Raw genomic sequence first — 19,407 nt, forward strand, 5'->3', positions numbered from 1 at the left:
GCAACAGGTGCTCAGTCAAAAGCTTCCCCTGACTCAGCTTCCTGTTTCCGCCCAGGCAGTTCAGTCAGGGGAGGCTTTTGACTGAGCACCTGTTGCCGATCTGAAGTTCTGATGATGCCTGGAGAAGGAGGCTGAACTGGAATTTTCCGGACCTGTCCGGCTGTGCACCCCACTAAGGCTGCACCCGGGGCGGACTGCCCCCCCCCCTGCGGTACGCCACTGAGGCTATCGAACCTTGCACTCTCTCCACCACTGTCTCATCATCCCTCCTCTTAAACACTATGCTATGCAAGTCTGTCCCTGTCTATACTATTCTTTCCTCTGCTCTAGATACCCTCACTCCTCCCATTTCACGTTCTGTAAGGCAAACCAAACCACAGCCCTGGTTGAACTCTATAATCCGCTACTTACACTCCTGTGCCTGATCTGCTGAACATCTTTGGCTAAAATCGCATCCTCATGCTGACTTCATGCATTTCAAATTGCTGCTGATCTCCTTCCCATATGTTCTTTCACTTGCAAAACAAGACTACTACACCCATTTGACTGATTCTCTTGAATTCAAGCCCTGCTCTTTGCCACATTGATCCCTCTACTCAAAGTGTCCTTACCTCTAATACCCCGTTCACTTTCTCCCCAGGCAATGGCAAGGTACTTCCACAAGGTTTACAAGATTAGCCTTGAGTTCTTAACCAGCTCACCTCCACCTCTCCCTCGGTCCATTTGGTCACCCTCCCTTCAACCCCTGCCGCCTTTTCTTCCTTTTCTGAAATCACTGAAGAGGAAACTGTACATTTTCTTTCCACTTCCTCTGACCTATTCCCAGCCCTCTACTTAGCGCTCTCTCTTCTACTTAGAATTGTACTGTTATAGAAAACGAGGAAAGATATTTTTTAAAATTTGCACCTTGTTCTATAGGCATCTCTGCCTTTAAAAACTGTTAGCACTAAGCTCCGATTTTGGCTATCTAGTATAGCACAACTCTTAAGGCTCTTAAAATCCTGTTTCCTTTGTGGAAGGGGCTGTACAGTGTGAAAGTTCATGTGTTACACCCTCTGTGTTTCTGTTCTCTTAGTTTCATAACAGGTATCGGAGAATCCAGCTCTCCCTTTCTCCTGCATCACTAGCATTCTCTGCCCTGCGTCATCAGGCATACCTTTTATTTCAGACTAAGCATACTAGGACAAAATATAATACAGAGAGGAAGTAAGAATACTGAAGGATCTAATTGGCATTGTTGTTTCTTGAATGCTGAAGAATTATTCCAGGGTAGGACGTCAGTGTTGTAGTGAATCAGCAAAGCAGAATTCCCACTTCTTCCCATTTTTGGTCGATAATTATGAACCTATCATTAACTGCTAGGAGGCATAGTAATAACAGAGCCACTGCACACAACCTGTCAGATGGATAACCAGGTCTTTGACGGCTTTTAGGCCTTGCTGAGATTTTACTTGTCATTTCCTTCCCCTCTGCCCTGGGTCCCTTCAGTATTTTGATATGTTTCTGAGGCTTATAATTTTAAATAGGGCAGGGGCGGGCAGTCGTGGTCTTTGAGGGTCACAACCCAGTAGGGTTTTCAAGATTTTCCACAATAAATACGCACAAGATCTATTTGCATACAATGTAAGCAGTACATGCAAATCAGTCTCATGCATATTCATTGTGAAAACGCTGAAAACCTGACTGGGTTGTGGTATTTGAAGATTGTGGTTGCCTATCCCTGTACTAGAAAGTGAAATCACAACAGGCATCAGTGGGATTTGAACCCTGCTTCCGTTTCGGCTGCTCTTCTTGATTGCTCAGTCAGAATAAGTGGGGAAAATGTTTGAATAAGGGAAATCAAATCTCAATATATACAAAAAAATCCAAATCACTCCCCTCAATTCTGAACAGTGAAAAACTTAGCATTTGACTTTAAACTTAAATATGGAAGGTTTATGCTCAGAGACCTGGAGGCCAAAGAGGAGGTCAAGCCCTCCCCCCCAATATAACCTCACCACTCAGTCATGGCATGTTCTTCCACAGTCAGACATAACTGTGTTAGACAATCAAATTCTTCAATGTCAACTTTAAAGATAAGTATTGCACTTATCTGTTTTAGGTCCTGATGTGCCACATTTCAGTCCTGCTCAGGGAACCAAAATGAAAAATCTCATTCACTTACAAAAAAAGAAGGGGGGCCGGATCTCTGAAACCAACAAAAATATAAAGTTCATAGTCTAAGTATAGTTATAACAGCATGCTAACATACATTTATCAAGGTAAATCTTTGGCTGAACAGGAGGGGATCTTATTACACTGCAAAAATACTTCAAAAACGAGGCGCTCCAAATGGTTTAATGGCGAAAAAACGCTGTCAAGCACTTTAAAAAAAAAAAAACAACTGATCTCAGCATGTCAATGGCATATTCAGGTGAAAAGTCTCATCAATAGGAAAGTCGGGATTGTAACCAAAAAGCTGGAAAAATATACAAACTAGCAGGCAATAACTATACTTTTGTTTGTGTTTTAGAGACCCAACCCCCATTCTTCATTTAAAAGTGACTGGAATTTTTCATTTTGGTTTCCTGAAGCAGGATCGAAACGGGGCACGTCGGGACCTAAAACAGATAAGTGCAATACTTATCTTTGACGTTTACATTGAAGAATTTGATGATTGGTAATCACTAAGAGATACTGTAATAAGATCACATTCAGGTACACTAAGTTAAAGGTCAACAGAGATGCGCAAATCCAATCCCTTCCCCTCTGCCATTGCCTGTATGTCATAGGGTGAGTGCACCCTTCTTACACTACCTCCTTACTGTGCCTATCCAGACTAGAGAGTTGCACGGGGACAGAAATTCCACCCATCCCCGCCAGGATCCTCTCCATTCCCACCCATCCCCACCCGTCCCCATAAAAAGCAGCAATTACTTCTGATAGGATCATCAATTCCACAGTTTCTTCTGTGTTTGCGCTGCTGTTTTCCTTGTGGAATCTCTTTGGTGGAACCCTTTTTTTGTTTTCTGTTCAGGTAATTAACTTATAAACCCGCTCTTTTACTAAGGCTGACGTGTCCTTATATTATATAGATGAACCCTGGTTTCAAAGCCTTCCTTCCCCATGGGAGTCCCGTTGGCTAGAGGGGGGGTCCCCGTGGGTTAGGGGGGGATTCCTGCGGGACCCCCGCGATCCCCGTTCCCATGCAGACCTCTAATCCAGACTCCAGCTTGCTCAGGCACTGAAACGTAGATGGCGGCATTGAAGGTTTTCAGCTGACCAAAATCAGTGGCATGACCAAAAATAGGGATTAGAATTATTGTTAATGAAATCATCTGAATGTCTTGGCTCTCCCCCGCCCCCCCCCCCCCCACATAGAAAAGTGCCTAAAAAGAACAAATTATGAGGTAGTTAGAAAGCAAAATCAATATGCATCTCAAGCAGGAGGGGACGACATCTTAATGTTGAAACTAGCAAGTTAAATATTGTTAGCAATTTAACATATATTATTCAAAGATGGCATCATATTTCATGCCCTAAATGTGGTTGGCACAAGGACAAATTGTCGACCAGTGTTGAATGACTATAACCACCACAGAATGGCATGTACAACTCTGGCTGCCTTGTTGTGTGTTAAGGTCTGAAACTTGTTGCCACAGGATGTTTAACAAGAGTTTTTAAAAGGTTTGAACAAGTTCCTGGAAGAAAAGCCCATAGTCTGCTATTGAGACAGATATGAGGGAAGCCAATGCTTGCTCTGGGTCAGTAGCATGGAATTTTGCTATTTGGGTTTCTGCCAGGCACTTGAGACCTGGATTGGTCACTGTGGAAACAGGATAGTGAGCTGGATGGACACAGTATGAATAGTTTTATGTATTACTTTGAGAGGGAGACTGAATTATGGATTATAAAACTATAACAGTGGGATTTAAAATATTTAAAGGAGAACTTGGGTTTTTGGCTTGTATTATGTACATATACTGAGAATATCAACCTCAATATTACCTGAATAAGATAAGAAATGAACTCCCCAGTCCAATGCAAAAAGATTCCAAGTTTATGTAGTAAAGGTAGCCTCACAAAGATGAGGTTTTAGGATAAATGTGAATCTGGCCAGAGTGGGAGCCTGGTGTACCTAGTGGTTCCACTTATCTCCTGCAGCAGAGGGTGCAGTACCAAGATTTGGTACAAGGGAGGACCCAGGTAAGGAGTGAATTGGTAATAGGAAGCACAGTAAACACACTTGTAGGGTAAGTACAATAAGATCTGAATTTTATCTGGAAGCAGACAAGGTCCGATTGAAAAGGGATTACATGATCACGACACAATGTGCTGCTAGTTTCTGAAAATATTGCAATAAACTTGACATAGAGGAGGCTGCAGTAATTCAAGTAGGAGTGGTAAGAGAATTTACTTTTAGTTGACAGAAGGATTTTCTTCACTCTTTCAATAAATAAATGCTAAAAAGAAAGAAAGAAAAGCAGAGAAGAAAAGGTAAGTATACTAGGAATTCTAGGAGACATAGAAATCACAAAGAGAAAGGAAAAGCCTTAACAGTGCAGTGGATATATGCAAAAAAAAGGAGAAGAATCAAAGAGGACTCCAAGGATGGGAATGGACAGGAAGCAGAGGTACAAGACACACCTCATGTCTATGCTACCAGCCGAACACAATGGTCTCCATTTCTCAGACTACATGTGAATGGAATTTAATTGCCTAGGACCATGCAGGAAGCTTAGGGTGGTAGACACTTAAGATGACAGCCACTGATGCCAAGTCAGCCAGAAAGGTGGGATTTAAGCCCAGAATCTCCCCTAGCTCCATACACTGACTAGCATGTTGGAACTGATGTGGTGAATTTGATCTCAAAACTGTTTATTGGTCAAAAGCACATACAAGTATATCAAGGCAACAAAACCATTACAGATCAAGAATTTTCAAAAGAAAACAGGAAAAACCACCCCTCCCCCACCCAAAAGAAATCCCCCCAATCATACTAATATATGTATCAAGATATATAAAAATATATACATGGAATAAATGGTATGATGGGAGAGCAAGCCCAGCAAGTAAATAAGATCACATTCAAATGTTCAGGACATGACTGCAAGAATACCCGGCCAAGGAGGCCCAAAGAGGCTCCTAAATCACTTGTAAGAAACGTCCTTTCATAGAGTCCATCTCGAAAATGTCCATCCGCTCCATCTTCAATTGCTGAATTGTGAAAGATCTCCATTGCTGTGGCTGAATCTGACGCCAACTAAAGGATTGATTTTTCCCCAAAAAGTAAGGCATGCTTCAGAAAATCCCGTAGACCTCTCGGGACAGGATGAGTAAGGGCTGAAGTACAGAATAGCATTTTTGGATGAGACAAACAACAAGAGTTCCAAAGCTTGGAAATGTGATGATGAAGATTCTTCCAAAATCTTAAAATTGTAGGGCAAGCCTACAACATATGGCCCAATGTGAATTTTATATAATTTTATAACTTTTTTGGTTTGCAGGGTTTTTCCTTTGTTTTTAACTGTATATTATATTTTAATTTGTCATATATTTTAATCCTATAAAATGTATTATTATAAACTGTATTTATGAATTTATGTTAAGCAGCATTTTAAGTCAATAAATCAAATCAAATGGCTTAAAAGGCTGACTGCAGTATTAGGCAGAGGACCCTCTCCCCCCCCCACAAAGCCTCTTTTCACTAGGTAGGTATTCAACCCCCTGGACCTGATCACTATAAGGCTAGAACAACATGTTCAAGCTAAGAAGAGCCCATCCAAATGGGGGAGTAGGAAGGAAGGAGGCAAATATCACCCCAGAATTGAAGATCCCTCTACAGATTTCTGCCTCACATGGTTCATACAAGATTATGAGAGAAAGATTCACCCCCTTGCTGTATCCCTGAATGGTAACTGGGAAGAGACATCCAACTCCTACCCTTAAGGACCATCCATGATACTCCAAGGCCTACACCATGCTCCCCAGCGTAGGGTTCCCTGGCTGTCATTTCCCACCAGTCAACTCTCTTCTATAGAAACATAGAAAAAAACAGCAGAAAAGGGCTATAGCCCACCAAGTCTGCCCATTCCAAGTATCCCCTCCCCTGAATTTACTCCCTTAAAGATCCCACGTGAGTATCCCATTTTCTCTTAAAATCCGTCACGCTGCTGGCCTTTATCACCTGGAGTGGGAGTCTGTTCCAATGATCCACTACTCTTTCGGTGAAGAAGTACTTCCTGGAGTCGCCATGAAACTTCCCTCCCCTGATTTTCAGCGGATGCCCTCTGGTGGTCGAGGGTCCCATGAGCCAGAAGATATCATCTTCTGACTCGATGTGTCCTGTGTTGTACTTATATGTTTCAATCATATCTCCCCGTTCTCTTCTTTCCTCAAGTGAGTACAGCCGCAATTTTTTAAATCTTTCTTCATAAGTGAGATCCTTGAGCCCCAAGACCATCCTGGTGGCCGTTCACTGAGCCGACTCGATCCTCAGCACGTCCTTTCGGTAGTGTGGTCTCCAAAACTGAACACAGTACTCCAAGTGAGGCCTCACCATGGCTCTGTACAACGGCATCATAAGAACATAAGCAGTGCCTCCGCTGGGTCAGACCACAGGTCCATCTTGCCCAGCAGTCCGCTCCCGCGGCGGCCCGAACAGGTCACGGCCTGTCTGAGTCACCAGAAGGGGCCCCCTTGCCACCTTGGTTTCCCATTGAGTCTTATCTTCCCATCGAAGTCTTAACCCTCTGGTCTTGCACATGCACGACCTGGTTGGATTTCTATACTTATTACTTGGTTTGCTTTCTATACCTGTGTTACATCCCAGCACCTCTCTCAGTATCCCACGATAACTTCAGGTCTCCTGCTGACGAAACCTCTGCGGATACACCCCATCATTTGTCTTGCCCTGGAGGAATCCTTCTCCACTTGATTGGCAACCTTCATGTCCTCACTAGTGATCACCCCTAGGTCGCGTTCCGCCGTGGTCCTAACCAAGGTCTCACCATTTAGTACATAAGTTCTACGCGGGTTTCTCTTACCCAGATGCATTATCTTGCATTTTTTAGCATTGAAGCCTAGCTGCCAAGTAGTTGACCATTGTTCCAGCAACAGTAGGTCGTGTGTCATATTATCAGGTAATAAGCTTTTGCCTACTATGTTGCAAAGTTTGGCGTCGTCGGCGAACAGTGATACCCTTCCTCTAAGTCCTTGCGTCATATCTCTTATGAATAAGTTAAATAGAATCGGGCCCAGGACCGAGCCCTGCGGCACTCCACTGATCACGTCCGATGCTTCGGATGGGGTACCGTTCACCACCACCTTCTGAAGTCTACCGCTCAGCCAATCCCCAACCCATGTAGTTAGAGTGTCTCCTAATCCTATCGATTTCAGCTTGTTCAGTAATCTTCGATGAGGGACGCTATCAAATGCTTTACTGAAGTCCAAATATACCACGTCCAGTGACTCTCCGGCGTCCAGTTGTCTAGTAACCCAGTCAAAAAAGCTAATCAGATTAGATTGGCAGGATCTGCCCTGGGTGAACCCGTGTTGGTGTGGATCACGCAGTTTTTCTTCGTCTAGGATTGTGTCAAGATTCTGTTTGATCAGTGTTTCCATGAGTTTACACACTATAGACGTGAGACTCACTGGTCTGTAGTTTGCTGTCTCTGTCCTGCAGCCCTTTTTGTGGAGTGGGATTACGTTGGCGGTTTTCCAGTCCAAGGGGACCCTTCCTGTGCTTAGGGAAAGATTGAAAAGAACAGATAATGGTTCTGCCAGGACTTCCCTTAACTCCCTGAGCATTCTGGGGTGTAGGTTATTTGGTCCCATGGCTTTGTTTACCTTGAGTCTTGATAGTTCGTCATAGACGCTACTGGGCGTAAATTCAAAATCTTGAAACGGGTCTTTCTGGTTATCTCCCGTCTGCAGCTGTGGACCAGCTCCCGGCGCTTCGCGGGTGAACACTGAACAGAAGTATTTGTTTAGTAGTTCTGCCTTCTCAGAATCTGATTCCGCAAAGTTACCGTCCGATTGCTTCAGGCGTACTATCCCATCTTTGTTTCTTTTCCTGTCACTAATATAGCTGAAGAAAGATTTATCCCCTTTCTTAATTTTCCGTGCTAGCTCTTCCTCCATTCGGAGTTTGGCTTTTCTGACTGCTGTTTTGACAGCTTTAGATCTGTCTAGATAGTCCTCTTTCGCCCCATCTCTGCCTAAATGTTTGTAGGTGATAAATGCGTCTTTTTTCTGTTTAACTAGGTCTGAAATTACTTTACTTTATGGAACATACCTGCCAGTCTCTGAGATATTTAGCCATTATAAAACTTACTGTGCCTCTAGGTAGATTTTGAGAATAGATTACTTAATATGGGACAGTCCACCGGACTATAGCAATGCTTACAGCATATTGCATGGGAACAGTGCACCAGACTATAGCAATGCTTTCTTCAAATTCCCTCCCTGCAACTGCTCAATTGTTAGTGGTGCTACAGAAAATCAATGTACCAGATTTGTCCTCTAAAAATCTGGTAATCTTGTGCATAATGATAAATAGTAATAGTAGTAATGGTTCCCTGATGAGAACTAGAAGGAAGGAGGCAGGCTTCTTGATGAAAACAGGAAATAGTAAGAAAAGAGGCTGCCCATGACATATCCCGGACGCAATTCAGATGTCATGAACTGAAGAAAGTGTAGGTTGTACATAAAGTCCATGAACAGAGACGGACAGAAATCAGGTGGAAAAAAGCAAAGACTAAGACCAGTCATCAGAAAAGGAGACTTTGGGTGGTATTAAAGGAGTAAAGTTGATTGGGTAATATAGATAGCAAAAGGAGGTTAAAGGCAATTTTGACAGAAAAATTAAGGTCCAAAGCTTGGGATAGGATGCAAAAACACAGCCAAGCCTCCAAAATCTCACCACTGTAACATAGCAGTGCAGGCTTCATATATGGATACACACAGAACAAGAACAGCATATGCAAGCTTCCCATACACAACTATGAGGACCATTCCAGGAGATACAAAGGGATGCTCTGTCTTCAAATTTTGCTGAAGGCCATATTTCCGTTTGCATTTTATTTGTGTCATTTGATATCATGCTTTTCCTTTTTCTCCCCCATTAATTTTAGTTATTGTAATTTGCTTAGTTTGTTTTTTTTAATTTGCAGTATATCAAATAAATTGATTTAAAACTAGTTACTGAGGTACTTAACTGTGTATTTCTGTACACAGGAGTCAACTTTCAAAATGACTGGAGATACTAAACAATGCAAAAGTTCCCTTTCTGATCAGTAAAGGAATTTGTTCACTAGTGAGGGTGATCAAGCACCCATAGATTTCACACTTATGTATACTGAATGCTATAAAGACCCAATACCAGACTTCAGGGGAAAAGTATATCTTTCTAATTCCGGTGTGACAACTCCTGTCCTCAAGAGCCAAAAACATCAGGTTTTCTGGATATGCACAATGAATATGCATGAGAGATATTTCCATACATTAGAGGTACTGTATTCAAATTTATTTCATTCATATTAATTGTGGATATGACAAAGTATTCGAATAAAAGGAGGTAACACTCCAATCGAAGATCAGACTTGTTCACGCACTCATTTTCTCAGTGGTCAGTTACAAATGCGATAACTGGACACTACAGAAATAAGACAGAAAGAAGATTGGCTCCTGTGAGCTTTGGTGCTGGAGAAGGATTTTAGGCATGCCATAGACTGCCAGAAGAACTAACAAATTGATTCTGGAAGAGATCAAACCAGCTATGTTACTCGAAGCCCAAATGATGACGTTACAACTGTCTTATTCTGGTCACACCATCAGGAGAGAGAGATCATTGGAAAAGGACATCATGTTTGGAAAGATTGAAGGAACCAGGTGAAGAGGGCAACCTCCAATCAGATGGCTGGACACATTGAGGATTACGTTGGAGTGGCTAGGACTCAAGCACGAGCTGATGGAACCTAACAACAACAATGTTTATGTTTGAAAACTTCTATACCGCTACTAATGACTGGGGAGTCGATTCAGAGCGGTTTACATGTGCTTCTGTAAAGGTTTTACACTATATGAGCTTCCATAGAGATGTTACCATACAGAGTTACAAAGAGCTTCTGTGAGGTGTTACATTACAGATTACATGATTATGCAAAGCAAATATTTCTAGTTCTTGAGAATGAAAAATGGTTACCCAGAAAAGAGAAATTCTCATTTGGCACGCGGGGAGTATTTCAAGCCCCGTCAGACATGGGTTTCAAAACTGGGCATTTTAGCTTCCATTACATGTGGGTCAAAACCAGCTTTCTGCACCACCACTGTAATATTGGTTCTAACTCCTCTGCCACATGCTCCCTGACGTGCAAACATAATAGCCTTATTTATCAAGATTAGTCTTCAATGTCCTGGAAACCGAAGGTGATTCCCATTTTACAGTCAAAGTTACTGAATTCAAACAACCAAAATGTGAATCTCACTCCATTATTGGAAGGTGGTTACACTACCAGCTGTCCCAGGCTTTGTTTCCCAGTTCAAGGGCATGGGATAATCAATTTTATACAATCTAAAAGTTCCACGGAGTACATAACTTTATAATCAAATACAATAAAACCCCGATATAAAACATTCAGACAATAATCAGTTAAAAGTGTCCAACTTTGAGACATTTATGAAGCAGATATTTGAGGCACCGATGTCCTCTGTACATAGATTTCATGCTGTACAAGCACAGATGTCATAAGCCTTCTTTCACAAGCAAGATTTTGGTCAATCCTGTCTTTTGTGATCTCAAGTGTATTGTAGGGGTTGTATTCTTTTTTGTTTTAGTTTGGATGTAATTTTTTGTTTTAGTTTGGATGTAATCCGCCTTGAACCGCAAGGTAATGGGGGAATAGAAATCACTAATGTAATGTATTCTGGAGTTTCGATTTAATTACTTGTCTCTTCCAGATCCAAGCTCAGGTTAATTCCCTGTCCGTGGAGGTCTTCCAATAACTGGGTGCCTAAAAAGATAGGTTCTTAAAGATAAGCACCTATTTCATGTCAATCACACGTAGGCGCCATATCAGAATCGTAACGAAAACTTACATTATAGGTGCCTAAGTACTTCAGAGCATCAAGTCCTTCTCTGCCCCTAAACATGCCTACTTTGGAGTTATGTGATATTAGGCGTCTATCTTATGTAGAATCATGCTTAAGATAAGCACCTATCGCCCAATTCATTTTTATTTTTTTCAATCATGAGCTTATTGAAACTCATAATTGAAGCCCATGCACAAATTAAGGGGTCCTTTTACTAAGGTGCGCTAACTGATTTAGCGCGCACTAAACGCTAACACGTTCATAGAATAAAATGGGCGTGTTAGCATTTAGCGCACGCTAAATCAGCTAGCGTGCCTTAGAAAAAGAGGAGATAAGTAAGGCGCCTAACATAGGCGTCTATTTGGCCCCTATCTTTAGGCATCTTTTATAGAATTTCCCTAAGTTACAAGAAGGAGTGAGATTTGAACCTGGGTTTCCCACTAGCCCATTCCTCCTGCTTCTTCCATACAGAATTAACACTAAAACAGTGCTCTCCAACTCAAACCCTTTGCAGGGCACATTTTGGATTTGTCGGTACTTGGAGGGCCTCAGAAAAAAGAGTTCATGTCTTATTAAAGAAATGACAACTTTGCATGAGGTAAAACTCTTTATAGTTGATAAATCTTTCCTTTTGGCCAAGTCTTAATAATCATATTGTCATTTATAGCTAAAGAGACACATGATCAAGAAACTGTTTTATTTTACTTTTGTGATTATGATAAACATGCCGAGGGCCTCAAAATAGTACCTGGCGGGCCGCGAGTCTGAGACCACTGAGTTAAAAATCTGCTGGCTGGATTGGAGGGCAGAGGGGAGAACAGGACAATCAAGTCATTGTGACATCACTGATGAGGTTGGCTCTTATTGGTGGAATGAGGCATTATGACATCACAATCTCGGCTCTGCTTCCCAAAGACAAACAGGATGTCATGGATACAGTTAAGGAAACTCAAACCCTTTGCAGGGCCACATTTTGGATTTGTCGGTACTTGGAGGGCCTCAGAAAAAAAGAGTTAATGTCTTATTAAAGAAATGACAACTTTGCATGAGGTAAAACTCTTTCCTTTTGGCTAAGTCTTAATAATAATATTGTCATTTATAGCTAAAGAGACATACGATCAAGAAACTGTTTTTTATTTTACTTTTGTGATTATGATAAGCATGCCGAGGACCTCAAAATAGTACCTGGCGGGCCTCATGTGGCCTCCGAGCCATGTGTTTGAGACCACTGCACTAAAAGTACCACACGGCATCAGAGGGGACATGGGGCAATGCCCTGCAGCTCAAAAAGACTTGGAGCCAGGTGACACTGGTACGCACTGGTGCTGACATGCTCAGTCCTGGGGAGAGAAAAATCCCCTACTGGGAGGTTGTGGGCCCAGAAAAGGAGTTCAACAATTCTTGGTTCTGTATACTGTACAAGTTCTATCACTCTAAAGGCTCCACACTTCCAAACAGAAAGATTTATACTGAAACAATTGTCAGAATCGGTCAAAAGAAGTTTCCTTCCAGAAATCAGTTCACCTGGTTCTACCCGAGGGTGATCAGTTGGCTCCAGGCCAGGAAGGACAGACTGAGCCAGGCCAGGTTTTACTTCACTGCATGAATGGTTTTGCCAATGTCAGATTTTCTTGGGAAATCAGAAACTCAGTTAATATGTGAAAGTCAGGTAAAAACAGAACTAACTCAGCCTGTTCAGACAAGATGGAAGCAGATGGTGACTCAGCCTACCCTGCACTACACAGAGTCTGCTGTGAAATCCTTGATGTACCAGTGAATGGCTCCTTGCAGACACTGTGATCATGCATTAAGTTCCTGGCTTTCTCCCCTAAAAACACCCCACAGCCACAGTGTTTGACATTGACATCAAAACTGAAATATTGGTTGAGTTTGGTTTGATTCGGTGGATCATTCACTATTAATAAGTAGATAAAGTGATTTGGGTTTGTGTGGATCAGTTATGAAATGGTTCAAGGAATTTCTTACAAATTGGAGCTATTGTTTAATCAAGGATGGAGTTTTCTCTACAACCTGGAACTCATTATGTGGAGTTCCACAGGGATCTTCTGTACTTTTTAATATATTTATGAGTCCTGTGCAGACATTGGTTCTGTCGGATGAAGTTCTTTTACTCGCTTATGCCGATATTTTTTTCCGTTAATTCCAGTAGATAGGGGTATTGCAAATGTCAATATTAAGATCAGGGATTGTATTGGAATATCTGAGAGACTGACTTTGTCCTTTAAACTAAAACTAAATACAAATAAGACAAAAGTTTTATGATTTTAATAATCACTTATCTTTACTCCCTACATCAATTACATTGGAATTTGGAGCTTCTCTTAAAGTTGAAAAAACATCTAAACGTTAGACCCCCTCCTCCTTGACAAACAAGGATCAAATTGCAAATTTCTAGAAGAAATCCATGTACGTAATGAGCCAGTTGAGATTAGAAAAATCTTATTTTTTTAACATCATTTTGCATTGGTAGTACAAATGTTGATATTATCACAACTTGACTACTGTAATTCTTTGTAAATTGCAGCCGATTCAAAATACTAAAGTGAGGTTGATATATGGCCTGAGGAGATATGATAGTGTTCCTATATTCTATAAGAAACTTCATTGGCTGCCTATAGAGGAACATACAGAGTTTAAAACTGTCTGATTCAGAGGCTTCCGATCATCTCAATTTGTTTTTTTCACGTTTGCATTATTCATCTAATAAATGGAGTAATACATTTTTATTGCAGTTCTCCCTTTCAGAGGTATACGTTTTAAATGTCAATTTAATTCCTCTTTTACATATGGTGCTATTAGTTATTGGAGATTTCGTAAAATGCTTAAAACTTTTTCATATGATAGATTGTAAAGTTAGTATTTTTATCTAAAGAATTGAAGGATATCTTTTTATTCAAAAACTTTATCTTCCCATGGAATTATTATGGCTTCTTTCAGATGTAAATCTCCTTGAACTAAATGGTATTAGAACTAGCTCAGGTCTTACTGTTGCTTCTTCTCACTACAGGGCATCCCAGTTATGAGACAGTAAGAATAAGGATGTGACCAAATGCTCTTCACATTGTGCTGAGCTGGCTACAGTACTATAATGGGAAGGGCTTAAGGACTTAATCTTTGTCCTCACTAGGCTGAGTGTGCAAAAACTCATGTGCAAGTAGAGAGATATCCTTTTTCTCCATTGATCCTGCTTGCAAAAGTCCAGTGTGGAGAAATGCAGTAGGAAGGGTCACTAGTCTCATTCATTCATAACAGATATCAATAAGGAGATGTCGGAATCCAGCTCAGCAATGCAAGGATCCAAGTCCAAAGGAAGGAGCTTTTCATTCGTAGGAAGAGTTCATAAACGTTGATCAGGCCCAAGTCCAGAGCCTCAGAGAAAGAGATCTGAGTCCGTCTAAAACGTGAACGAGCCTTGGATCTTCTGTGCCTAGAGAGAGAGAGGATATAGAAAAGGGAAGAGAATGGGCTTGGAACAAAGAGGAAGGAATGTGTGTAAGAAAGAATGTGAGTGAGAGAAAGTTTGGAAAAATGAAAAGGGTAGGGAAAAGCAGATGAAAATAGCAGGGAAAGAGAAGAGTAAAGGAGAGAGAGAGATGAATGTTATAGGTCAGATTAAATCTGTATTTCAATGCCAGCATCAGATATGCTCCCACCCCCTCCCATTGCACTTCAGAGTCCACTAAAAGACTGAGATTCCAGACCACAGCATCAGGAGACATCCTCCAGCCCAGCCCTAGCTTGAATATGATAATGAGCTGGGCTGTTTTGTAATAAACCAAGATCAAATAAGGTCAGCCAATACTGAGGCCCAGATGCACTAAAGTCAACCAGTTTTGACTGATTTAGTGGCGATCACCTTTACCGACCCGATGCAGAAAATGGCTCCCCGTGTAGTTTTCTGCACGATCGCTCATTCTCTGATCCGACCATACAAATAAGCACATTAATATTGAAATGCCATGTAAACTAGCTGAGTGATTGATGCTCTAACATGGCTTCCCGATGAACAAAAATAAAAGACCTCTTTTAGCAATCCAAAAGTGACTGGTCAAGACCAGTCGCTTACCTAACAATAGTTTAGCCTTTTTATTTTTTTTAACAGGTACATATGCCGTGAATGTTACACATGCACAATATCTGCCCCATTAAAAAAAGGAAAAAAGTACCCCCCCAACCAATGACGGCCCTCCCCCTGATGAACCAGTACTGGAAATCGACCCCACTCATGGCTGGAAAACAGCAGGAGGGATGCCCACTCCCTCCTACCATGGCGACTCCCCACTGCACTGAGAAGGTAAGGCCCACCATTTTGAATTGGCAGGCCTTGAAGGTGGAGGGACCATGTGTCCCTCCTGCTTCCATCTTCAGAAAAAGGTACCATGGAGGGGTTCAGGGGAGCATCCAGTGACAGGAGGGAATGGGCAACCCTCCTGCCTTTTTTTAGGGAGGGGGAAAGGGGAGGTAGGGGTGATTCAGGGGGGCATCCCTCTTGCCAATTTTATCTTGCGCCAGAGGCAGGAAGGTTTGCACGGTAGGAGGGAGTGGGCATCCCTCCTGCCATTTTTTTTCTCATGTGGAGGGGGCAGCATGGCAGGAGGGAATGGACATCCCTCCTGCTGATTTTCGCTTACTCAGAGGGGATTCTCGCTGCCACGTTCATTGGGGGTCGTCGGAAAGGGTACTCATCAACTGGGGGGTACTTTTTTTTTATGGAGCATTTACACATGCACAGCATCTGTGCTCATTAAAAAAAAAAAAAAGAAAAAAATCTTTCTGCCCTGAACAGCTGAGTGACAGAAGGCTGCTTGCAAGGCTTCTCCTGCTGGCTCTGAGCATGTGTGAGAGTTGCTCTTACAGTGATCAATTGGACGAGAGAGTTGGGGATTATAACAATCCTCCGTGTGAATCATTTGTATGCAAACTTTTTAGTGCATCAATAGCTCCTTTGAATCAGACAAAAATCGAATCAGAGCAGACCCACACGGTCTTATCGATCCTCTTTAGTGCATCTAGCCCTGATTCCCAACCAGCTCCTGCTGCCATCATCATCCCAGTGGTAAGTTGTACTGAACAGTGTTGTATAGTAACTAAGTAAATGTAGCTAATTACTGTACCTAAGTAAAAGTACTTGTAAAGTAATAAGTTTGTCAATTTTTACTTAGTTACATTTGATACTTGCAGTTAAAAGTAGAAGGGAGATATAAATGACAATTCCTCAGTAAACCAACCTATTGCAAACCTCATCATGCAAACAGTCGATCATTTCATCTTAAATTTTGCTGTTCAGTAAATATAGCCCATGTTTGAACTGGCTAGATGAGTTGGGCCACTTTAAAGCGGAGATAAAGCTGAAGCTGATAGCAGTTCTTGATGATCAGACATTATAGTTGCAGTACTTTTGCTTTTTACTCCAAAAATATTATTTTAGGCACTTTTTTACTTTTATGTTATCAAAATGTACATTTACTCTGTACAAAAAGGTTCAAGGTTTCTATTCAATTCAAGTCCAGCAATTCTTAACCTTTCCCCGTCCTACTGTACTTTCCTTTTTGTACCTTTTCTTAATAAATATTGTAGTTCTCCCCTCCTTTCCTATTGTGTCTTTATAGATTTAAAATAAAAAAAAGAGAAGTCAAGTATGTCAAAATTGTTTGTCCCATACTCCTGTTAATGTTTTAATTATTATTGTACAACGCTTAGTATTTTATGATAAGCGTTTAATCAAATAATCAAATAAACTTGAAACTTGATTTAAACATCCAATCTATCAGGAACAACACCCAGCTGGTTAAAGATTGGCTAGAAGAGACCAACCCCGACTTTGTCCTCCTAACTGAAACGTGGCTGATCTCTGACACCGATATCATAATTCGCGAGTGTTTTCCACCCGGGTTTAAAATTACGTCTTTACCCAGAACCTGGGGAAGAGGAGGAGGATTAGCCATCATAGTAAGAGAGCATTTCAAGTCTACCATCTTAGCCTCGAAATCCTCAACAGACCTCGAAATTCTTTCTTGTAAACTCCAGTCAGACCAACTACAAGATGGCTTAATTCTTACCCTATTCTACATCCCTCCTAAGAAATGGCCCACTGCTAAAGACATCTTCTCAGAATTCCTCCTCACTAACTCAATTACAGGTCCCTACAACCTACTGATCGGGGATCTGAACATTCACCTAGAACAGGTTGAGCAGAGCGACACAAAAGACCTACTATCCCTCATCACCTCTCCAGACTTTTTCATACTGACCCCTGAAAAACCCATTATAAAGGTCACCATTTAGATCTAGTAACCTTCTCCTCCAAAGAACAAGTCTATCCCAAGATTCTTTGGGAACTAGCTACCTGGACTGATTCCCTATGGTCAGACCACAGATTATGCAATTTCCATCTCAACTGGCAAGCAAGACATCACTTACCCAATCCAAAGACGGCAAAAAGGTCTAAGAAGGTAATATCCACAAGAGGCTTAATTAACTCAGTGGAATTCTGGTCCCACTACGACATCTCTTCCAACCCGGACCCTGACTCCTTTATGGTTGACTCCTGGACAAACACGAGCACACAGATCCTAAACATAATGGCCCCCATTAAAACAAAGAAAATGCGAAACAAAATTCTGGACGGCTGGTTTGATGCCGAATTAGGATCAGTAAAACAGGAACTTCGAAAATTGGAAAGACTATGGCTGAAATCCAATGACCGCAAAGATAGAGCCAATTGGAGAACAAAACTAAAAGACTACAAAAATCTTATAATCACCAAACGCACTAACTTTTACACCCAAAAAATCAGTTCCCCTAACTCCGATATCAAAAACCTTTTCAAAATAGTCAACAACCTCTACGATATTCAGACCCTTACCCGCCCTTCCTCAGACTCCCCTCCATCGGCCAACAACCTGGCCGAGCTTTTCAACAACAAAATGTCCAATCTCAGATCCACCGTACCGACAAACTCCACCAACCATCTAAACTACCCAGTTGCTCAGCTCCACAATGATGAAACCAGGGCTGATTTGTTTTGGAACAACTTCACCACCCCCACCTGGCAACAATTCTGCAAATTCTACTCAAAATACGCCAATTCCCACTGCAAACTAGACTGCTGTCCACCAAATGTAATGAAAGTTGCCCCGACCACCTTCAAAGCCAAGTTACACTCATGGCTCTCCTCTCAGCTACAATCAGGCACATTTCCTGAAGACCTTGGCCAGATACTTATCACTCCCATTGTAAAAAAAACCAAAGATTCCATCTCCCTTATATCTAATTACAGATCCATTGTGAGCATTCCCTTCTTTACAAAGTTGTTGGAAGGTCTGGTCAACCAAGATTTAACAACCTATCTTGACAAATTTAACATTCTAAATGATAACCAATCAGGTTTTCGTTCCGGACACAGCACTGAAACTGTCATCGCTTCTCTGCTAGACTACCTTCATAACCTGTTTAGTCAGGGCACAAGTGCACTAGTCCTGCAATTTGATCTTAGTAGTGCCTTCGACTTGGTCGATCATGCTATCCTTCTGGACTGTTTGGAGTCAATCGGTCTCTCAGGCAACGTGTTAAAATGGTTCCAGGGTTTCCTAGGTAAACGCTCTTACCAAGTTTACAGTGACAATTCTCACTCCGTCAGCTGGGTTAATGCTTGTGGAGTCCTGCAGGGCTCCCCCCCTGTCCCCCACGCTGTTCAACATCTAACTGGTCGCTCTAGGAAACCTACTGCAAAGTTTGAAGATCAAATTCAAGTGTGCTGAAGTAACTTAGGGAAGTTCTGGTAGCTCCACTGACTGATGTTTTCAATGTGTCTCTAGAGTCGGGAGTGGTACCGGTGGACTGGAGAAGGACAGATGTGGTCCCTCTCCACAAAAGTGGAAGTAAGGAAGAAGTAGGGAATTACAGGCTGGTAAGTCTGACTTCTGTGGTAAGCAAATTAATGGAAACACTTTTAAAACAGAGAATGGTCAAGTTTCTGGAATCCTGTGGATTATAGGACTGGAGGCAACATGAATTCACTAAAGGTAGGTCTTATCAGACAAATCTGATCAATTTCTTTGACTGGGTGACCAGAGAATTGGATAGAGGAGTGTGCTAGATGTGGTGTATTTAGATTTTAGCAAAGCCTTTAACAGTGTTCCACACAGACATCTAATAAATAAACTGAGTGCCCTTGAGATGGGTCCCAAAGTGATGGGCTGGGTCAGAAACTGGTTGAATGGAAGGCGACAGAGGGTAGTGATCAATGGAGATCACTCTGAGGAAAGGGATGTTACCAGTGGTGTGCCTCAAGTTTCTGTTCTTGGGCATGCTCTT

The 19,407-nt window shown here is 41.8% G+C and overlaps 1 protein-coding gene across 14 annotated transcripts in view; it reads right to left on the reverse strand.

Moving 5' to 3' along the window:
• ADCK1 (aarF domain containing kinase 1) overlaps positions 1–19,407 on the reverse strand; it is a 296,483-nt gene that overhangs the window by 104,953 nt on the left and 172,123 nt on the right. For 11 of the 14 annotated variants that reach the window (XM_033952759.1, XM_033952768.1, XM_033952764.1 and 8 more), the window contains one exon: positions 13,342–14,557. The exons of 1 other annotated variant lie outside the window; for it this stretch is intronic. In XM_033952759.1, coding sequence (XP_033808650.1) covers positions 14,347–14,557 — 211 coding nt within the window. In that variant the 3' untranslated portion in view covers positions 13,342–14,346. Of the gene's footprint in view, positions 1–13,341; positions 14,558–19,407 lie in introns of those variants that run through there. 2 more of the 14 variants (XM_033952762.1, XM_033952757.1) reach the window with 1 other exon arrangement.

The sequence above is a fragment of the Geotrypetes seraphini genome, chromosome 7 (genome assembly GCF_902459505.1).
Source record: "Geotrypetes seraphini chromosome 7, aGeoSer1.1, whole genome shotgun sequence".
NCBI classification, from domain to species: Eukaryota; Metazoa; Chordata; class Amphibia; order Gymnophiona; family Dermophiidae; genus Geotrypetes; species Geotrypetes seraphini.